The 20942-nt window shown below is 43.5% G+C and overlaps 1 protein-coding gene across 4 annotated transcripts in view; it reads right to left on the reverse strand.

Moving 5' to 3' along the window:
• The window catches only part of DCLK1 (doublecortin like kinase 1), a 334804-nt gene that overhangs the window by 87204 nt on the left and 226658 nt on the right, over window positions 1–20942 (reverse strand). For all 4 annotated transcript variants that reach the window (XM_028497940.2, XM_028497941.1, XM_024125852.3 and 1 more), the window contains exon 5: window positions 9522–9638. In XM_028497940.2, coding sequence (XP_028353741.1) covers window positions 9522–9638 — 117 coding nt within the window. The remainder of the gene's footprint in view (window positions 1–9521; window positions 9639–20942) is intronic.

The raw sequence follows: 20942 nt of genomic DNA on the forward strand, positions 1-20942 counted from the left end.
AAAATGTGTATTCTGTTGTTTTTGGATGGAATGTCCTATAAATATCAATTAAGTCCATCTTGTGTAATGTATCATTTAAAGCTTGTGTTTCCTTATTTATTTTCATTTTGGATGATCTGTCCATTGGTGAAAGTGGGGTGTTAAAGTCCCCTACTATGATTGTGTTACTGTCGATTTCCCCTTTTATGGCTGTTAGTATTTGCCTTATGTATTGAGGTGCTCCTATGTTGGGTGCATAAATATTTACAATTGTTATATCTTCTTCTTGAATTGATGCCTTGATCATTATGTAGTGTCCTTGTCTGTTGTAATCATCTTTATTTTAAAGCCTCTTTTGTCTGATATGAGAATTGCTACTCCAGCTTTCTTTTGATTTCCATTTGCATGGAGTATCTTTTTCCATCCCATCACTTTCAGTCTGCATGTGTCACTAGGTCTGAAGTGGGTTTCTTGTAGACAGCATATATATGGGTCTTGTTTTTGTAACCATTCAGTAAGCCTGTGTCCTTTGGTTGGAGCATTTAATCCATTCACATTTAAGGTTATTATCGATATGCATGTTCCTATTACCATTTTCTTAATTGTTTTGGGTTTGTTTTTGTAGGTCCTTTTCTTCTCTTGTGTTTCCTGCCCAGAGAAATTCCATTAGCATTTGTTGTAAAGCTGGTTTGGTGTTGCTGAATTCTCTTAACTTTTGCTTCCCTGTAAAGGTTTTAATTTCTCCATTGAATCTGAATGAGATCCTTGCTGGGTAGAGTAATCTTGGTTGGAGGTTTTTCCCCTTCATCACTTTAAATATGTCCTGCCACTCCCTTCTGGCTTGCAGAGTTTCTGCTGAAAGATCAGCTGTTAACCTTATGGGGATTCCCTTGTATGTTATTTGTTACTTTTCCCTTGCTGCTTTTAATATTTTTTCTTTGTATTTAATTTTTGGTTGTATTTGTATTTAATTTAGCTTGATTAATATGTGTCTTGGCCCGTTTCTCCTTGGATTTATCCTGTATGGGACTCTCTGTGTTTCCTGGACTTGACTATTTCCTTTCCCGTGTAAGGGAAGTTTTCAACTATCATCTCTTCAAATATTTTCTGAGACCCTTTCTTTTTCTCTTCTTCTTCTGGGACCCCTATAATTCGAACGTTGGTGCATTTAATGTTGTCCCCAAGGTCTCTGAGACTGTCCTCAATTCTTCTGATTCTTTTTTCTTTATTCTGCTCTGCGTTAGTTATTTCTACTATTTTATCTTCCAGGTCACTTATCCATTCTTCTGCCTCAGTTATTCTGTAATTGAGTCCTTCTAGAGAATTTTCAATTTCATTTATTGTTATTCATCATTGTTTGTTTGCTCTTTGGTTCTTTTAGGTCCTTGTTAAACGTTTCTTGTATTTTCTCCATTCTATTTCCACGATTTTGGATCATCTTTACTACCATTACTATGAATTCTTTGTCAGGTAGACTGCCTATTTCCTCTTCATTTGTTAGGTCTGGTGGGTTTTTACCTTGCTTCTTCATCTGCTGCATATTTCTCTGTCTTCTCATTTTGTTTAAGTTACTGTGTTTGGGGGCTCCTTTTCACAGGCTGCAGGTGTGTAGTTCCCATTGTTTTTGGTGTCTGCCCCCAGTGGGTGAGGTTGGTTCAGTGGCTTGTGTAGGATTCCTGGTGGAGGGGACTGGTGCCTGTGTTCTGGTGGGTGGGGCTGGATCTTGTCTTTCTAGGGGGCAGGGCTGTGTCTGGTAGTGTACTTTGGGGTGTCTGTAAACTTAGTATGATTTTAGGCAGTCCCTCTGCTAATGGGTGGGGTTGTATTCCTGTCTCGCTAGTTGATTGGCATGGGGGGTCCAGCACTGGAGCTTGCTGATCGTTGGGTGGAGCTGGGTCTTAGCATTGAGATGGAGATCTCTGGGAGAGCTCTCACCAATTGATATTATGTGGGGCTGGGAGGTCTCTGGTGGTCCAGTGTCCTGAACTCAGCTCTCCCACCTCAGAGGGTCAGGCCTGACACCAGACCAGAGCATCAAGACCCTGTCAGCCACACGGCTCAGAAGAAAATGGAGAAAAGAAAGAAAGAAAATAATAATAATAATAAATTTTTAAAATTATTAAAATAAAAAATTAAAATAATAATAAAGAAGATAGCAACCAAACCAATAAACAAAGCCACCAAGGATAACAAGTGCTAAAAACTATACTAAGATAAACGTAAAAATCAGAAACAAATCAGTCACGGACAGCAAACCCCAAGTCTACAGTTGCTCCCAAAGTCCACCTTCTCAATTTTAGGATGATTCGTTGTCTGTTCAGGGATTCCAGAGATGCAGGGTACCTCAAACTGATTGTGGAGATTTAATCCACTGCTCCTGAGGCTGCTGGGAGAGATTTCCCTTTCTCTTCTTTGTTCGCACAGCTCCCGGGGTTCAGCTTTGGATTTGGCCCCGCCTCTGCGTGTAGGTCGCCTGAGGGCATCTGTTCTTCGCTCAGACAAGAGGGGGTTAAAGCAGCGGCTGATTAGGGGGATCTGGCTCACTCATGCCAGGGGAGGGAGGGGTACAGTAGTTATAATTGGAATGCTGGGTGAGCCTGTGGCAGCAGAGGCCAGTGTGTGTTCAGTCTGAGGAGTGCTGTGTGTTCTCCCAGGGAACTTGTCCTTGGATCATGGGTCCCTGGCAGTGGCGTGTTGCACAGGCTCCCCGGGGGATGTGGAGAGTGACCAGTGCTTTCACACAGGATTCTTGGTGGCTGCAGCAGCAGCGTTAGCATTTCATGCCTATCTCTGGGTTCCGAGCTGATAGCTTCGACTCACGCCCGTCTCTGGAGCTCATTTAGGTGGTACTCTGCCTTCCGCAGGCAGACAGTGGAAGAATCCCCTCTCCTCGCACACTCCGAAACAACGGTCTCTTGCCTCTTAGGCAGTTCCAGACTTTTCCTGGACTCCCTCCTCGCTAGCCGTGGTGCACTAGCCCCCTTCAGGCTGTGTTCACGCCACCAACCCAAGTCCTCTCCCTGCGATCGGACCGAAGCCCGAGCCTCAGCTCCCAGCCCCCGCCCGCCCCAGCTGGTGAGCAGACAAGCCTCTCGGGCTGGTGAGTGCTGGTCGGCACCGATCCTCTGTGCGGGAATCTCTCCGCTCTGCCCTCCGCACCCCTGTTGCTGCGCTCTCCTCCGCGGCTCTGAAGCTTCCCCCCTCCGCCACCCGCAGTCTCTGCCCGCGAAGGGGCTTCATTGTGTGTGGAAACCTTTCCTCCTTCACAGCTCCCTCCCAGAGGTGGTGCAGGTCCCGTCCCTATTCTTCTGTCTCTGTTTTTTTTTTTTTTTTTTTTTTTGCCCTACCCAGGTATGTGGGGATTTTCTTGCCTTTTGGGAAGTCTGAGGTCTTCTGCCCGCGTTCAGTAGGTGTTCTGTAGGAGTTGTTCCACATGTAGATGTAATTTTGATGTACTTGTGGGGAGGAAGGTGATCTCTGCGTCTTACTCCTCCACCATCTTGAAGGTCCTCCTGATGTGCTCTTATAACTGCAGATGTTCCCCATGGTTCCATTTTCAGCCTTATCCTTACAAATCTCTCCTTGGGTTGAGGGGGGAGGTATTTTACATTTCTATTATTTAATTCACTACTATATGCCAGGCTCTCTCAAATACATATTGTCAGCTCACATCTGACTTACACACCGTTCCTTATTACTTGCCCTCTGATGCTTCCGAAGCATCTCACATGGGACAGGTCTAAAATGGGACCCATTCCCTACCTCTCCTCCTCGACTGGCAAACCTGCTCCTCATCTCTGATGCCTTTCTCTTCCTCTGGCCTCATATCCAGTGAAATTCCTGGTTTCATTTCCCTTTTGAGGTCTCCCCCATTTTAAGCACTGTTGTTTAAATTCTGTCCTAACAATTCTTTCCAGGATGACTTCATGGAGCCTTCCTGGCTCTTGGCTCTTCACGTGTAGCCATCCTCTCTACCACTGTACCATTGTTTCCAAAATTCAGATAAAAATCAAATCATGGCCTTACTAAAAATCCCTTTTCACCCCCTAATACCTATAACAAGATTATTCCTTCATGGCCCCGTGCAATCTCAGCACAACCAACTAGGCTACCACCATCTTCTCCCTTTCCTGTAATTCTACCATTCATTTTTATTGGACTAGCCACCGCTCCTTAAACATGCCATATACTTCCATGCCTTTGTGCCTTAACTCTCATTGTTTTCTCAGATGGTGATGTCCTCCTGGCCCTTCTCCTGGCAAGATCCTTCATGTCCCAATTAATAAGTCTTTTTTTCTCTGACCCTATTAATGAGATTTATCCCCTTCTTTCTCTGGGCTGTCATAGCCCTTACTACACTATCATAGTGTTATATATGTGTGTTTCCCAACTTGAGGACAAGAACTGCTGTTTAATCATCTTTGTATCCTTACAAACTAATACAAGCCTGGCACACAGTAGATGCTCAGGAAATATTTATTTAATTAACATGGAGCATTAGCAGTGAGAACTTTACAACAGGAGTTGACATAGAGTGCTGCCCCCACAGAGACGGTGGGTCAAGATAACGGTTCAAAGTTTGAAAGAGTATCTTTGGAAATACTCACCTGCTGGGAGTGAGTGCTAGGGGCAGTTGATGGGTACAGGGAAAGAGAATGGAAGGAGGATTCAGCATTATAGGCAGCAAAAAAGTCTAAAAACACAGGGAATGAATCATTAGCCCTCTTGATTTTCTTGGTGCATTTTGTTTTCAACAATTCTCTTGGAATGCCAAAGCGGAAAAGATCCTCTATAGCAAATACATGGCTGAAATCTCTACACTAAAGGAAAAAGACTGAGCTAAAAAATTAATAGCTAGCAATCTGCCTTTGAAGGTGTTTGATATAAATTTTAACAATTGACAAATTGGACCAGTAAGCGGATTAAAATTCTCTTTGCTTCCCCAGCTTCGATTCTTATCTGCATATGTTGCATAAAATATTTTTATATAACTGTAAAAAAGCAAAATTTGACTAGCATAAATAAAAAGGCTTCAGGATTTCAAGAGTCACATACAAGTAAGTTTTAAGCCTGGGAAATACGGAATGACGCTTCTGTCATGGTAGAAGGTCATTAACTAAGGCATCCAGATTTCCCTCTTTCAAATGTTCACTCTTGCAATTCTCACATCACTAGTCCATGGTGGCTTCTCAATGCATATTGAATGAATGAATGGTTGTTGCTGTGTTTCTACCTTAGACTATAAGCTTCTGGAGGGCAAGAAAGTGCATCAGCTCATGCCTGGACTGATGAACGTAAGGCACCATGGGGCACTCGGTTATGTTTGCCATGGCTTGTACAGATAGAGATTCTAAACAGAAGGAGTCACTCTACAAAAAAAAAAAACTGGCCGTCCATCTAAATGGGAACAAAACTAAAACAAACAAACCCATGTTTTTCTAAGGAATCCAAGAAGAGGTCAAAATTTTGAAATCTCTAAGTTTTTAAGGAGGATTACAGTAATGAAAATTCAAGATAGGTAAATGTGGTTTTCTTATACTTTTAATATTAAGAAAACAATATAAAGTAAAACGAAACCTTATCCATTCTTACTGAAATTGAATGAGTGCACAGAATACTCTTATTTGGGGAGATACTTTGTTATAACTTCCCTATGCAGATAAAGGAATTTGTTGAAAAGAAATGCACTTTTAAATTACACATTTTATGAGATGTCTGTGTTCCAAAGACAGACACATGAATAAAGATTCAACCCATATTAAACTCTCTTTATGACGCTCTTATGTATTCTTGTTCCTTTAAGAGTCTAAAACCCGTTTTCCCCGTTTCTTAGTGATACCTCATTCAACGTCTCCACACACAATTGTCTGGGGGCTCCTTATTCTTCTTTTGTTATTAAGCCTTCTGGTTTCTTGTCTTCTAGCTCCAATTTGCCTTCTTTGGACCCTTTCTGTTACAGAGACTAATAATAATTCAACAGCTACGTGAATTATGTTATCTATAAATTATTCAGGGGGCTTGAACTGTGTGCTTCTTGAGTGGAGGGGCTGTTTCTTTCATCTCTGCATCATTAGCGCCTAGCAAGTGCCTGACACTTGCAGGCCTGAACTGGATATTTCTGAATGTCTAAATGAATACCTTACATTAATAAAACACCTCTAACTTCTTCTAGTCCCAAGAAGAGAAATGATTAAGGAGCAAAGACAGGATTTACCAAGCATTCTCATTCTTATTCTAAGACTGACTTACAAAGGAAAGTTTCTGTCTACCACTGACATACATCCTGAAGTCAGGGTGAATCACTTCACCCCCCAGAATGCTGGTGTCTGGGACTAACGCTTAGGCTTCTGTTGCAAAGGGTTATGATGTTGTACATTTCAATCTTCAACGAGGTACTGCATCAGTTATTTCCTTAAGATCAAAATTTTAATAAGCAGACGTGAAGAAGCAGGTATCAAGAATGGCTAGGCTGCTGTATCCAGAGCACTGGAAGCCCCACGTGCCAGCTCTGAGTTGCCACTATTAACTCTGTGACTCTGGGCCAAGCAGTTCCCCCAGCTCTACGCCTGCTTCCTCATTTAAAAAATAGAGTATGTGATTATATAACAAAGAATAATGTCTTGTCTTGCTTGCTGTTGTGCGATTCTTGGGAGGATCAAAATAGATCAAAGAGATAAAAGTTCTATGTAAACTCTGACGTTTAATTGAAATGTAAGCCAACAATATGACCACAAACAACACGGGAACCTACAAATCTTAACTCTATACGATGCTCCAATCTCCATATCATGCAGGAAGATGAATATTGGAAGTAGAAAGTTTAAAACTGAAGGAGAAATCATTTCAAACTTTAGGTTCTTGTGTAAGGGGGAAAAACGAAGATTACTTAATGTTAAGTCAGGTTCATGGTGGAATGGGGCTTGGGACAACATCAATGTTTAAGGAGTATTAAAGGAAAACTGTTCACATTCCAGTCCTACGATTTATGGAAAACAATGAATAGGCTATTTTCAGAAAATTCGGATACAGTCAATATAGAGATAATTCACTGCTCCTTTCCACAGTTTCAAGAGACAAACCTGAGTAGAGACAGGAATCTTAGGCTAGTTCAGTGGAGGGGGGCAAGGCAGGTGATCCCCTGACATCCAGCATCTGCACTTGTCCCGAAAAGATACGTAAACACCACTGGACTTCCTAAACCCTGCGTTTAGGTCCCGGGAAAAGGGAGTGATCTTGGGGTCCCTGGCATAATCCACTCATTTGCGACCGAGTCTTGCTGCTCTATAAACCCTCCCTAAATTAGAATCATCCAGAGGAAGGTGGGAAGATTTGATAGCAAGTCAGAATCAAGAGACAGTCATCACATATTATAAGCTCTTATATAACCAGGAAATGATTGTATGATATCTTCTAAATCAAAATGCAAGAAGTTGAAAACTTGATATGCATAAAAGGCTTATATTAAAGAAAACATGATCAGTGCTTTTTAATTAATTTTGGCCTAGAAGTTAAAGATACCTTGACTGAAGTGTTAATTTTTCAAGAACGTATTGATTTTAGAATGGATCTGGATTCTGCTTTCTGTATGGAAATGATAACTCCCTGGCATACCTATCACACATTACAAGTGACTGCTGGTCAGACCAACCAGGTTCTAACTATAGTGGAAAAGAGATTCAGGGAAACAACAGAAAATAGAAATGATTGTTTGAATCAATCTATCAATTTTGAAGTAATGTATCCTATGCATTTTAAACTTCTAAAGGGAATAGTTCCAAACGTTGGCGGTGACAAATACAAATACATTTAATACATTTGCCTATCTCCTCTTTTGAGTTTCCAAAATTACTTTTGGTAAACGATATATTCATCTTTATTTATAAGATTATAATTAAATACATTTATAAGATTTATATAATCTTAAGAGATGCTAAATAGTAACTACGTGACCAATTAATTCCAAAGTGAAACAATTTCCTATATTCATTATTATCTTTTTAAGATCAGATTTATGATTCTTTTTTTCTTAACTGAAATTTTAGCTTCCTTTTTGACATAAAATAGGCTCTTCACTATTTACAAGGTTATTTATTTCTGAGCCGCAAAAATTCTCTCTCCCTTTTTTTGCTCTGTATTACCATCTTGTCCTCCTGTAGGCCTCCATTCAATCTTGGCTGCCATGATTAGACAGCCAGAAAGGGACAGTGGCATCTCATCGGTGCCAACGCAGAGTGAGGAGAAGGTCTGTGCAGACCTGTCTAGGGAATAGCAGTAATTAGAAACGCCCCCAGGGGAAGGCAACTCGTAGAGAACTAACATGGGCCCGGTGGTCTAGCTCTCCAGCCAACTAAGAGTCCCTTCTTCCAAGACTGACTATGGAAGTTTCAATTTTAGTTTTTACGAGGAAAAATAGTTTATAGCACCTCCAATTTTAAATAGGTAGGTTATAACTCACACTGGGCAGTGGTGCCAGAGGTAGGCCCTGTAGCCCCAGCCTAGAGATCTTTTCACATCCCTCTGGGACCACACGGCTGAGTACAAGAAGGCTTCAATACAGACCCTATAGGTCTTGCTCCCTACTTATAAGAGCTTCCCTGCCTTCATAAAATCAGGTGACAATCACTTTGATGTATGTATCATTTAATAATTCACATTCAACAGTTTATAGCATTTAATAAATAATTCCCTTACATCGTGAAATAGACCTTATACCTAAGACCCAAACGAACAAACCAACTGATTCATGTCAGGTTTTTTTTTAGATTTTTTTTCTTTTTGATGTGGACCACTTTTAAAGTCTTTAGTGAATTTGTTACACTATTGCTTCTGTTTTGTGTTTTGGTTTTTTGGCTGCGAGGCATGTGGGACCTTAGCTCCCCGACCAGGGATCGAACCCGCACCCCTTACACTGGAAGGCGAAGTCTTAACCACTGGACCACCAGGGAAGTCCCAATTGATGTCAGAGTTAAGACCAAAGAAGGAAAAGGCAGGTCTGAGGCGGTCATGCTATAAGTACACATCCTGCTCCAACAGCAGCACTAGAGCCCAAGGACAGACAGGTCACAGGCCCAGAGTCACTGCAGCTACCCCAGCAGCGGTCTCTCCTCACGGCTTTTAGCCCCAGAGCCGTGCTGGGGCCAGAGTAAAAAATGTGTTAAACAAAGGCTCAGCAAATATAAACTGTAAACTCCTCACCAGCCAGTCCCAAGAAGAACAAATGCTTTAACAGAGATTTCTGGAGCTGGGGGCCTTTAGCCGAAAAAATCATTTTTGCAGCAGAAATGATTCAAGTCAGGAGCGTACTTCTATCTGTGGGCAAGTCTGGGTTTTCTGAATATTTACTAAGTTTTCCCAAACCTGATGCTTTTTCTTACAGCCAACATGCTAGACTCTGGCAAATCTGTTCCACCACTTTAACATGTTCTAAAATTATAAACCGGAATCTACACTCTCTTGAAATCTCACGCTCTGGGCTTCACACACCCTCTGCGCATCGTGCGTCAGAAACAAGGCAGCCGCTGCAGGCTCCTTTGCAGCTTTACCTGAGCTGGTTGATGCCGGGGATTTGCTGCGCCGGGAAGGTCCGGGGCTCTTGGTGGTGCTCCTGCGGGATGATGAAGCTATTTTGGTGTAAGAAGTGGACTTCACCACTCGACATTCTGGGGAAAGAAGAAAGGCCACACATCATTACAGGGTCACGCGCATACCATTCGAAATGTACAATAAACCTGGAAGTAGAAATACACAGCCATGCTAGGTCACACGGGCTTCCTGCCGGCCCAGTATGTGTCTATGACGACAGAACCAAAAACAGAAACAACCAGAAAGGGCACAGTGGGCATCTCAGACATCGCAGTAAATACGGTTGTCCCTCTGTACCCATGGGGATTTGGTTCCGGGACCACACGCCCCCAGCCACCACCGCCATTGGCTGCTTGGGTCCTGCCCAGGTGGACCTGCAGGAGATGCCAATTTCTTTAAAAAAAAAAAAAAAAAAAAAGAACAAAAACAAACTACACATATGAACGTATCAGCACAAATTAAAAGGTGGAAGTAAGCAAGAAGCATCACATAATGATATCAGAAGACACCATCAGAACCACCGTGTGAATAGTGCCTGAGAGGCTGTCTACGGAGGTTTTAATTCCCAAAACAGATCTCTGGACCATGTGAAGAGGACATCCACTTGGCTCAAGGCTCTGTCCACACAACTGACAACACATCCTGGAGTTTGTCCCAGCCTTTGGACGTTGGTCTGGCCTTTCAGAAGTACAATAGCAATCAAATCGGACTGCTGTAACGCTGCCTGTCCACGGGCGTGCTTCCAATTACATTTTTACCACGCGTCCGCTCCATGCCAGGTGCTGAGCTCTGCAGGCACGACAGGGAACACACACGGTTTGGGAACTAGAAACACCGCCCACCTAGTAGTCCAGCATGGAATCTTTTAACCAGCGAGGGCTATTTTCTGCTAATTTTAATTTTGTGGACCTCATGTTTGAAAAATGTTGGCTCATGAAACAAATTGCGTAAAGTAACAATACACTTCTCAGTTTAAACGAAAACCAGGACTATAACGAGGGCAAGATGACCAGGACTTTTGTTCCTAGGTCCTGAATGTTTAGAGGTCACATAAATTTAAGAGAATAATGTAAAAAGCTCGGTATCTAGTTAGCAGGGATGAATGGTTAAAAGAGAAGGCTACCAGATGGTGCACACTGGTAATAACACCCATCTGTGAGCTGTAACGTGAGTTAAAAAGTTGACTTTAGGGTTTGTCGCAGGCTGTTTGCCACAGGAGCCAGAGCTGCTAGTTATGGGCCCCACCTATCAGCCAGGGCTCGGGTTCAGCATAATAGAACCAATCTCACCACACCAAGCTGACATTTTTCCAGCTCCCAGGAAGAAAGTCGGTATTTTCGTCAGGTGGCTAAGTCTTACAAGAGCAAATGTAGGCGTTTTATTTGCTTTTCAGAGTACTGAAAAAAAACCTTGTGGACTCAAGCCATGCTTCTACAGCTTCTACAGCTTCTCTTGAGCTTAGTTCTCACCATACTATTAATCTACCAAAAGTATTCATTTACTCCCTGCCTCCCCACCCCCTACTCCCTTGGGTACCACCTAGGCCTGGCATATTTAAAAGGACGGAAGAGCTGCTCAATAAGTATTGGCCCACATTGTTATTGATCTTTTTACTACTCGTGTGAACTCTTATTATTCATCAGAGTGATCCAACCTCTCATTTTACAGATAAGGAAACTGAGTCTCCGAGAGGCTAAGTGACTTGCATCAGAATCGAAGTCTCTCGGTTTTGTGGCTTCCTCACCACCCCAGGATCTGATGTGGTGGCCTAAGCAGGCTGCTTCATTGTGAATCAAGGCTGGAAAATTGTTATCAGTGCCCATGGTCGAAGACAGACAAGTGGGTAATGGCCGACAATGGGAAGGACGGCAAACAACCAGTTCTCATATCAACATTAAATTAAAATTTAAATACTAAAGCTGCAATTCAATCAACATGCTTATTGCACCCCCCCAAAAAAGAAACAACGAACTCTCTTTCAGAATTGGAATCATAGTGAAGCGATCGCTTGGGCGATCATGGAGTCTGAGAGATAACTACAAGTATTACAAATCTCATACCACTTGCCTTCAGTATAACAGCGAAACTTCATGAGTCATACAGGGGATTAGGATGATTCTGAAAGGCTAGGGCTGAATACAGGAAAACAGAAACAAAACAATGATAGTAACTGCTTTTTTTTCCAAGGTCAAAATAAAACCAATCGAAGAAAATTGCACTGTCAAGCCACAAATTATAAAAAAACAAAACAAAAACAAAAAAAAAACCAAAAGACTTCAACCCCCTTTCCCATTAAAGTTTAGATTTTAAGTATTTAAATTAATTTAAATGGGAATGGTATTTTATGGTGGTAAAAGATGTCTTGAAGGACAAATGCTTCATTCCTTTGGCGAGAATGCCAAAATCTCTGTCAGCTTAAAGCCACAATTTAGAAACACTGTGCGTAACATGATGTACATGGCCAGTGAAGTAGAAAACCTTATTTGTTCTCACGAAGGACATTTCAGAGAGTCTGGCAAGGAAGAAGACAGCACCCTGCACCCTCCCCTCTCTTCTGGGGTCATTTGCCTTTGAGGGCAATCCCTTCATCCTGGTATTTTTGGCACTCTCACATTAAGCGGGCTGCGCTTCCTCTGGCTGTGGGGATACTGGACAACACGGACACTTCTTAAGAAGGATGAGACTGAAGGAAGCTTCAGGAGAGTAATTTCTCTTGCTACTGAAGATCGCAGCCTACCCAAGTACAGAAAATCAGATGAAGCACATTAACTGGGTCTCTGATGACTGAACCCCCCCCCACAGCAAGCAAGCAAGCAAGGTCTGATTAAATCTCTGCTTCAGAAAGTCCCTGTAATCATAGTTCTATGAGGGGGAAAGTACCATTCTCCATATGGTCTGTTCTAATGTTAGCTTTACAGACGTTCTCAGAATTTGGTTAAGACAGAAGTTACGACATTTCCCACCTTCACCCTGGACCCCAACTCAAGAAACAGGCCTTCTGTGATGGCCAGATTTAGAGACAACCCAGATGCGGATGTACAGGCAGGAAACTGGAGAAGGAATACATTCTTTGGCCACGTTCCCAGTGGCATGAGAACCTCCACGAATGCAGATTCTCCCGACTCAGAAACAGGTGGTAGGTGGGCTGATGTATAACGAAAGGTGCTAAAGAATAGAAATGATTATAGAACTCTACCGGTGGCACCAGCAGTTCACCTGAGCTCACACAGCAGAGATGTTCATGCATTCAAAGGCGCCCACCAGTATCTTTTGGAGAATCTTGAAAGACAAAGGTGATGTCCCCTAAATGCCTAGGCAGCTTTAGTGACATTTTGCATGCTGGCTAGAGGATATCCTTTAAACAAGGAATTTTTTACCCCTGTAATATCTTTTATTTTATATAAATTTATTTTATTCATTTATTTTTGGCTGTGTTGGGTCTTCATTGCTGCACGCAGGCTTTCTCTACTTGCGACGAGCGGGGGCTACTCTTCATTGCGGTGCGTGGGCTTCTCACTGTGGTGGCTTCTCTTGTTGCGAAGCACAGGCTCTAGGTGCACGGGCTTCAGTAGTTGTGGCACGCGGGCTCAGTAGTTGTGGCTCGTGGGCTCTAGAGCGCAGGCTCAGTAGTTGTGGTGCACGAGGTTAGTTGCTCTGCGGCATGTGGGATCTTCCTGGACCAGGGATCGAACCCGTGTCCCCTGCATTGGCAGGCGGATTCTCAACCACTGTGCCGTCAGGGAAGCCCTGTAATCTCTTTTTAAAACCAGCAGAATAAAATCACTGTCAGGCAGAGACCTCTCAGTGATCACAACTCTCAATTCAGTTGTTCTGAGCTATTCAGGAGATGGGCAAGTTCATCTAGAAGCATCCATTATCAATAGTAGATGCTTTGTGCTTTCTTCCCCATCCTGATTACAAAGACAAGCTTCCTCTTAACTTGGCAAAGGTAAGACGCTTCCAAATGGAACAATATTCCTCTCTGTGGCTATGTGCAAAGGACAGTCAGGGAGCGCATTTAGTTCTAGAGACTTTTTATAAATATGGCGCAAGCTTGGTCACCAAAAGAGAAAATCTGCAATTCTGGCTCTCTGACTGTCCAACGAGTAGCTCTCACATGTTCATATGCTCTGGGTTGGAAGGAACCCTCCAAGAATATCAAGGTTGTCAATGGTTACCCAATCAATTCTCTCCTCAATTCATGAATATCCTCTCCTACTGTCTCGGTAAGGGGCTGGCCAGCTTCTTCCTGATCACCTCCAGTGCCTGGGGGATTCACCACCTTCTGCCTCAAGCTTTTTGAAGCTCTGACCATCCTGCTTAGCCTCCAGTTTGTCAGCATGGGTGAGCTGAAAGACCAATCCTGGTATGACCTAGGCCAAAGTTTACTTCCTACAGAAACACGATGATTCTTGAACTTCAGGGCAGTATTACAGGAAAATTCAAATGCTGGAAGGGCTGATCTGCATCCCCCCGGTGCAATGCTCTGATAAGGGCTGAGGGCCATCCTCTTGTTTCTGCACCACCTAGATTCGGAGCCAATCCTGACACTACAGTGAAACTCCCTTCCCTACTGGCAATGGGGTTTGGAACCAGTGTCACTTTCTTAAGCTCCAAATGCAGCAGGTCTGGAATAAAAGCAGTAAAGAGTGAAACACTCTAAACCATAGTTTTTTAAAAATAAAGTCTGTGGCAGATTGAGCTGGAAGCAAAGACATCAGCTGGAGTGGCTTAGCTGGAGAATAAAGTCCCAGAAACTGAGATTTTTAAAGTACCTTCTAAAAATATAGCCACGCGTGTCTAAACCCAGCACCTAGACTGGCCCACCACTTTCAGAACCCCCAGCTCAGGACTCCAGATGGCACACACGTGTTCCCACGTGGCACGGCTGCTGGCTGTGAAACTAGCACGAACCAGCTCTGGAGGCACTTGCTGGCTGAGCGTTGACCCTTTCCATAACCTCTGCAGAAGCTTTTCTGGTGCTGGGACGTTCCGTCCTGACATCTCAAGAGTCACCGCTCAGATCTACTGTTTTAATAGCACGAGTGATTCTCTTCCCCAAATGCTTTCTTTTCTCCTGATGGTCAAATGAAAGTTAATTTTCCCTATGCAAGAGCTGAGTGTTACACGGGAGCTGGTTTGCTCTAGGAGATTGCCTGGTAACCCAGGTTCCTGCTGTCTTCTGTCTGTCACCCCTAAGTGTCTTCCTCCACATGGTCCCAGCCCGCGCTCATCGTGCAGTCTCCAAGTTTCAGCCCTTGGGGAAAAGAGAGAGGCTTCCAAACAGACAGGAAAAGCTGCTTGTGCCTGTCCCACCAGATCTTCATTTCTTGACGCCGATCTCATTCTTTCCTTTTTCCCACAACAACTGCACTGTTGCCAGTCGCTAGTTGAATCCCTGGTCTCTACCCACTGGATGCCAGTAGCACCTCCCTAGTTGTAAAGACCAAAAAATGTCTCCACACGTTGCCAAATGACCCCTGGGTGGAATAGCCCTTGGTTAAGAACCACTTTTGGATCTCTCCATTAGCGATCTTTCCAATGGTCTTGAATAAATTCTTAAATTCTTCCTTGAGAGTGTTAATGAAGCCATCACCAACCACCTGCCTGGGCCCCAAACAATGCATTTTGCTTCTGTAGATTTGGCCAACATGAATTGATAGTTTCGGGCATCTGTGCATCCACTGCAGTGTAGATGATGTGACTGGCAGTGTTGAAAGCCTTCCAATTGTCTGTTAAAATCGGATCAGCATCCATTGTTTTTGCCATCTCTGAGAACACGGTGACATGGGGTCTTGAAACGCTGGTGGTTTCCTAGTTGAGAGTTTGGAAAATGGAGGAGGTCATGGGGGCACAGTGTAGAGAAAGGGGACTTGCATGTTGTGCTGAGCAAATCCGAGGGTTGCAGAAGGGCCGGGAGCATTGCCCGTAATCCACTGCACTCTCAGTCCAGTCCTCTCCCTTCCAGGTACCACTTAACCTCTGCAATGACACGTTTGGAACCAATCCCAAAATAGTGCTACCCAAGCCATTTTAGTTGAGTGCAAATACCCAGGCAGGAGATTTTGGTTCTTACCTATTGAGACTGGAAATTTGCAACCCTATTCATTAAGCCAGATAGCACTGCCTCAAACCAATGGAGTTATCCCTCTTCCGGCTTCCCCAGGCCAGCAATCAGGGCACACCTGAAGCCTTCCCCTTTTCCACTATAAAGCGTTCCCACTCCTCTGCCTGCCTTTGAGTCTCTGCCAAAATGCAAATGATGGTGGCTGACTCCTGTGCTTTAACAAGCGCACAGTAAATAGCCTTCCCTAGTTCTCATTGGTTGCTCTTTATTTCCACAACATGCACGGCTCTCCCTCTTAAGCTGGCCATAAAATGAAGTAACTAACTTGACTTGAGCATCAGCTTGCATGAAACAGGCTTACCTTTCTCCATTAGAGTTATGACAACATCCACAGGAGAAAAGAGCACATGAACATCTCCCATCTCACACTTGACCTATGCTCACTGAGGCATGACGGCACACATCATCTGAATGTCTTTTTTCTAAAGTGCATGTATTGATTTCCTGTGGCTGCCACAACAAATTACCAAAAATCTGCTGGCTTACAATGACCAAAATATATTCGCACATAGTTCTAGAGGCCAGAAATCTGAAATCAAGGTGTTGCAGGGCCACAGTCCCTTCGAAGGCTCTAGAGAATCTCTTTCTTGCCTCTTCCACCTTCTGGTGGTTCCAGGCATTCCTTGGCTTGTGGCACCATCATGGAGATCTCTGCCTCCATCTTCACATGGACTTCCCCTAGGTGTGTCTGTGTTATCTTCTTTTGCCTCCTTCTTAGGTGGATATTTGCGATGGCATTTCAGGCTCAACTGGATGATCTAAGGTAATCTCATCTCAAGATCCTTCAATTAATTACATCTGCAAAGAAGCTTTTTCCAAGTAAGGTAACATTTACAAGTTGACATCTTGTGGCCTTTCAACCTATCACAGTGTGTGTGACGCAACTTTAGGACAAGGCTTTCTTGAAAACTTTGGTCAGGATTCTGTTGTTACTCCCCCGCTTAAAACCCTTCTATGACTCCTTGCTGCTCTTTGTGAACATCCTTAGTGCAGCCTTTAAGGCCCCTGCCCACCTCAGCTCCTCTCTCTTCCTTCCTCTGGACACATTATTTTAGCTTCTGACAAACACTAAGTATCTTCCTGCCTCTGGGCTTTAGAACATTAATTTCCCTGCACAAGGAACAATTCTGCCCTTGTGCTGGCTCACTTCAGCTCATACTTCCCTGCTCAGCTTAAATTCATCCATTTTGCAAATATTTACCAAGTCCCTGCTGTTTAAGTGCCAGGATGCAGCAGTAAATCAGAAGACAAGGGTACCTACTCTGATGGAGTTTATACAGTAGAAGTTGAAATGGGCCTTAAAAACAAAAACAAGAACAAGAGCTGATTTTCTAAGTGCTTCGCCAAGGGGTGAAAGGAGGCTGTGACAGTGCCCGGGTGAGTGGCTTCTCGATGGTGGTGGTCAAAGAAGGTCTCTGGGTGTAGAGGACATCAAAGGTGAGCTCTGAACATAGGAAGGAACCAGCCACGGGTAGATTACAGGAAAGAGGGAGGCGGGGCCCAGATCAAGTCAGGGTTGGGGAGACCAAATGAGGGGTTTGGATTTTACTCTAAGCAAGATGGGAAGTTATAGAAGGGCTTTAAGCAAAGGCATTGTTGTGTTCTGATCTGTGAGTCTAAAAGATCATTCTGGGGAGAATCTAGGAGAGGAAGGGTGGGGGCTTGGACCAGGATGCAGGCTAGAAATGGATGGACGAGAATGACTTGAGATGTGATGCGGAGGTCCAGTCCACAAAGCTTGAGGGTGGGCTGTGGGGTGGTGGGGAGGCCTGGGCAGGACAGTCCCAGCTAACACAATCTTTGTCAGGTATACTTCTGAGACCTACTGACTGCTCTACACAATGCAGTGGCTTCAGGTGCCAAAGGCAGGAGAGACCAAGAGTTTACCAAGGCCCATGGTCTTCCTTCAGGGTAAAGGACAGACTTTCCCACTCTTTAAAAATGCAGAATCTTTGTTCTTCTTTAGACCAACAGAATTAGAATCGCTGGAGGTAGAACCTGAAGCGTTAAGAAAAATCCCCAGGTGATCCTGACCGTGTGAGTCCAGAGACTAGAAACTTTTTGCCATTCTCTGGTATACAGATAAGAAAATTACTGCAGAAAATCCAGAGGCTCAGCATTTGAAGTAACTGTGCAATGTGGCATTTGGAACAAAGGATTAAGCTAACAGCCTGAGGAGATAGATTACCAAGATAAATCAGTCTTGAAAAAACAACAAATATCCATCCTATTGAGATTTGGTCCCAACTCAAATTTTCAAAAACAACCAACTGTCATCCTGAGACTTAGCCTAAAGCAGACTTTGGAAGAAGAACAAGAGTTCACATTTATTAACAACTCATGACCACCTGGTTTTCATTAGCTACGAGATGGAAATGATCTGAAAGATAGATAAGAAATAGATAAATTACCCAAGAACCAAAAGGAAAAAAATGGGTACAAATTTCTCCTAGAGAAAGGAAAAAGAAACAAAAGAAACCAAAAAAAAATAAAAAATCATAGAAGTATGAACTGAAAAAAATTTGATAGCTTTCTCCTTGAGTAAGGCTACTTTTATGCCTGACTCTATCCCGCTCCTGCAGAAACAAAGATAAGTGTACATCTTTGGTCCAGTGGGTCCAGCCCAGGCCCAAGTGCTTCAGGAGCCGGGAGGTCTGGAAGGGTCTCACTGGGAAAGGTAAAGGTGTGGAGTTACAGGGCAGCCCACATGATGAATGCTGAGAATGCCAGGTGTGTCATTCACAAGGGTAAGGCTCTGCTCTGAATTATCCTGTGCCCCCTTGATGAAACTAGGACTAGTCATAGCTTAGATGGGGTCCACTCTTCTCCCATCAAAACAGAGTCACAGGCTCTGTGCTGTCCAACAGTTTGGGGCATTCTGCTTAGAGAAGTTCTCTAGCATCTTGTGCTAATGTGGTCCATGGGCGGGCAGCCTCAACATCGCCTGAGAGCTTGCAGACTCTCCAGTCCCACCCCAGACCGACTGAATCAGAATGTGCACTTTACCGACGTTCCTAGTAATTTGTATTCACATTAAAGCTTGAAAAGAACTGCTCTAGAACTATGGATGGACGCCCTTAGATCAGTGGCTCTGATCTAGGGGAGCATGTGAAAAACAACAGGTCCCTCGGTCCAGTCCCCAGAGATTCTGACCTCAAAGGCCAGGCATCTGCATCTTGGACAAGCACCTCAGCTGATTATGATTCTGGCACTCAAGGAATAATTTAAGAAACAGGGCCATAGATGGTAATAAGTACAAATTAGTAACTCTAGGAAGGCATTAAATAACAGACAGTCTAACATCTTCTTGAGAGGGCAATATTTTTACAGTAGTGTCTCTAGCTTTCCCTGTGATAAGAATCACTTGGGGGGTATTGTTGAACATTCAACTTCCCAAACCCCTTCCCCAGATGTTTTGATGCAGTAGGACTGGGAATCTATCTATCTATCTATCTATACTGCACTTGTTTATCTGTGTGTATGTCTCTCTCACTCTTTCTGTGTGTGTGTGTGTGTGTGTGTGTGTGTGTGTGTGTGTGTGTGTGTGTGTGTGTGGTACGTGGGCCTCTCTCACTGTTGTGGCCTCTCCCGTTGCAGAGCACGGGCTCCGGACGCGCAGGCTCAGCGGCTATGGCCCACGGGCCCAGCCGCTCCGCGGCACGTGGATCCTCCCGGACCAGGGCACGAACCCGTGTCCCCTGCATCGGCAGGCGGACTCTCAACCACTGTGCCACCAGGGAAGCCCTGGGAATCTGTATTTTTAATAAGTACCTTTGGTGGTTCTGATAATTAAAGAGATTTAGGAGAACTGCTGTATTGGAAAATATCCCGTCCCGGCCAGCTCATCATCTGTTGGTTAAAGTAGAAGAACCAGTTTCTTGGTGGGGAGAGGGGCTTGTGTACAAAAGAAGTTTCCAGAAAGTCATACATCCTCATCTAAATGTTCTGTGGAGTGGACCTCAGGCCTGCTTAGGAACAGAGATTTTTCACCAGCAACAGGTTCCTGCATTTGAGGAATAATCAGCTGAGTCTCATCCTGAGAAAAGACACCCAAACCTGCATCAACATGGGGTAAATGAGATTTGGGGGTCACTGCTTCATGTCCTGAGGTAAAGGCAAGGCTTGGGAAGATAATTCTCCAATTTGTTTGAGACTCTGAGTCTGCCGTGTCATCTCAAGGAGAATTTAAAAAAAAAACCAAAAACCCAATAGGGAAACTAAGGGGGAAAAAAACTTAACTATAAGACCAGGAATAAACACTCAAGACTCTAGTGCAGAAGAAAGTAATCAGACAGAAGGACTGTCATGATAAATGAGAAGCTGAAGTTACATGGTTATAAAGGGATTGAGTGATACTCAAGAATAATGATGCAAATCTACTTCTAAGAAAAGTCTCACTGGGAAAAAATTTAATTTAGAGGTTTTGCCTTCAAGGAATAGGGATAATCACAGGGGTTGACGAAACTCAGCTGCTTCAGGGAAGAAACAGGTAACACAAACGTGTGCATTTGGCAGAGCAGAAAAAAATCAGGACATAAAGGAAAGCTGCTAGATAATAAAGGGTGACTAGGTTCTTAAGAAAGCTTTCATTTCCTTCCAAGGAAATACTTAAAAGTACGGCAGCCATTCGTTTTCCCACAAGCGGTTAGATATCGTTCTAAATATCAGCAGGTTTTAGAATGAATGACTTCTTGGGGTATTACGGAAGTACCTACCCTGAAGAAAGAAAACCTTAGTACGTCCCCCATTGGTACCACACAAGCAATGCTTCTAAGAATGTTCTAAGAGTGCCACCAGGGAGATCCACTGGAGAAATTAAATTAAGTGCTGCATATAAATTAGTTTTCTGGGAATCAGTTCTGCCTGTGGATTTCTAGGGTACTCTTTGAAGATAGCAGCGTGAGAGAACCCAGGACACAGGGATGAAATACATTCTTTCCTTCTTTTCACAATCCGTACAGAAAACAGACAATGCCCACAATAGGACAGCTTATACTCTGTCAATAGCTTTCCTGACTGTTATACTGCTTCAGGGAAAAGAGAAAGCCAAGTTATTTCATTTAGAGATTAAATAGAATAAAAAAAAATTTAAATTGATACAGCCACTATGGAGAACAGTAAGGAGGTTCCTTAAAAAACTAAAAATAGAACTACCATATGACCCAACAATCTCACTACTGGGCATATACCCTGAGAAAACCATAATTCAAAAAGAGTCATGTACCAAAACGTTCATTGCAGCTCTATTTACAAT

The sequence above is a fragment of the Physeter macrocephalus genome, chromosome 13 (assembly GCF_002837175.3).
Source record: "Physeter macrocephalus isolate SW-GA chromosome 13, ASM283717v5, whole genome shotgun sequence".
Lineage (NCBI taxonomy): Eukaryota > Metazoa > Chordata > Mammalia > Artiodactyla > Physeteridae > Physeter > Physeter macrocephalus.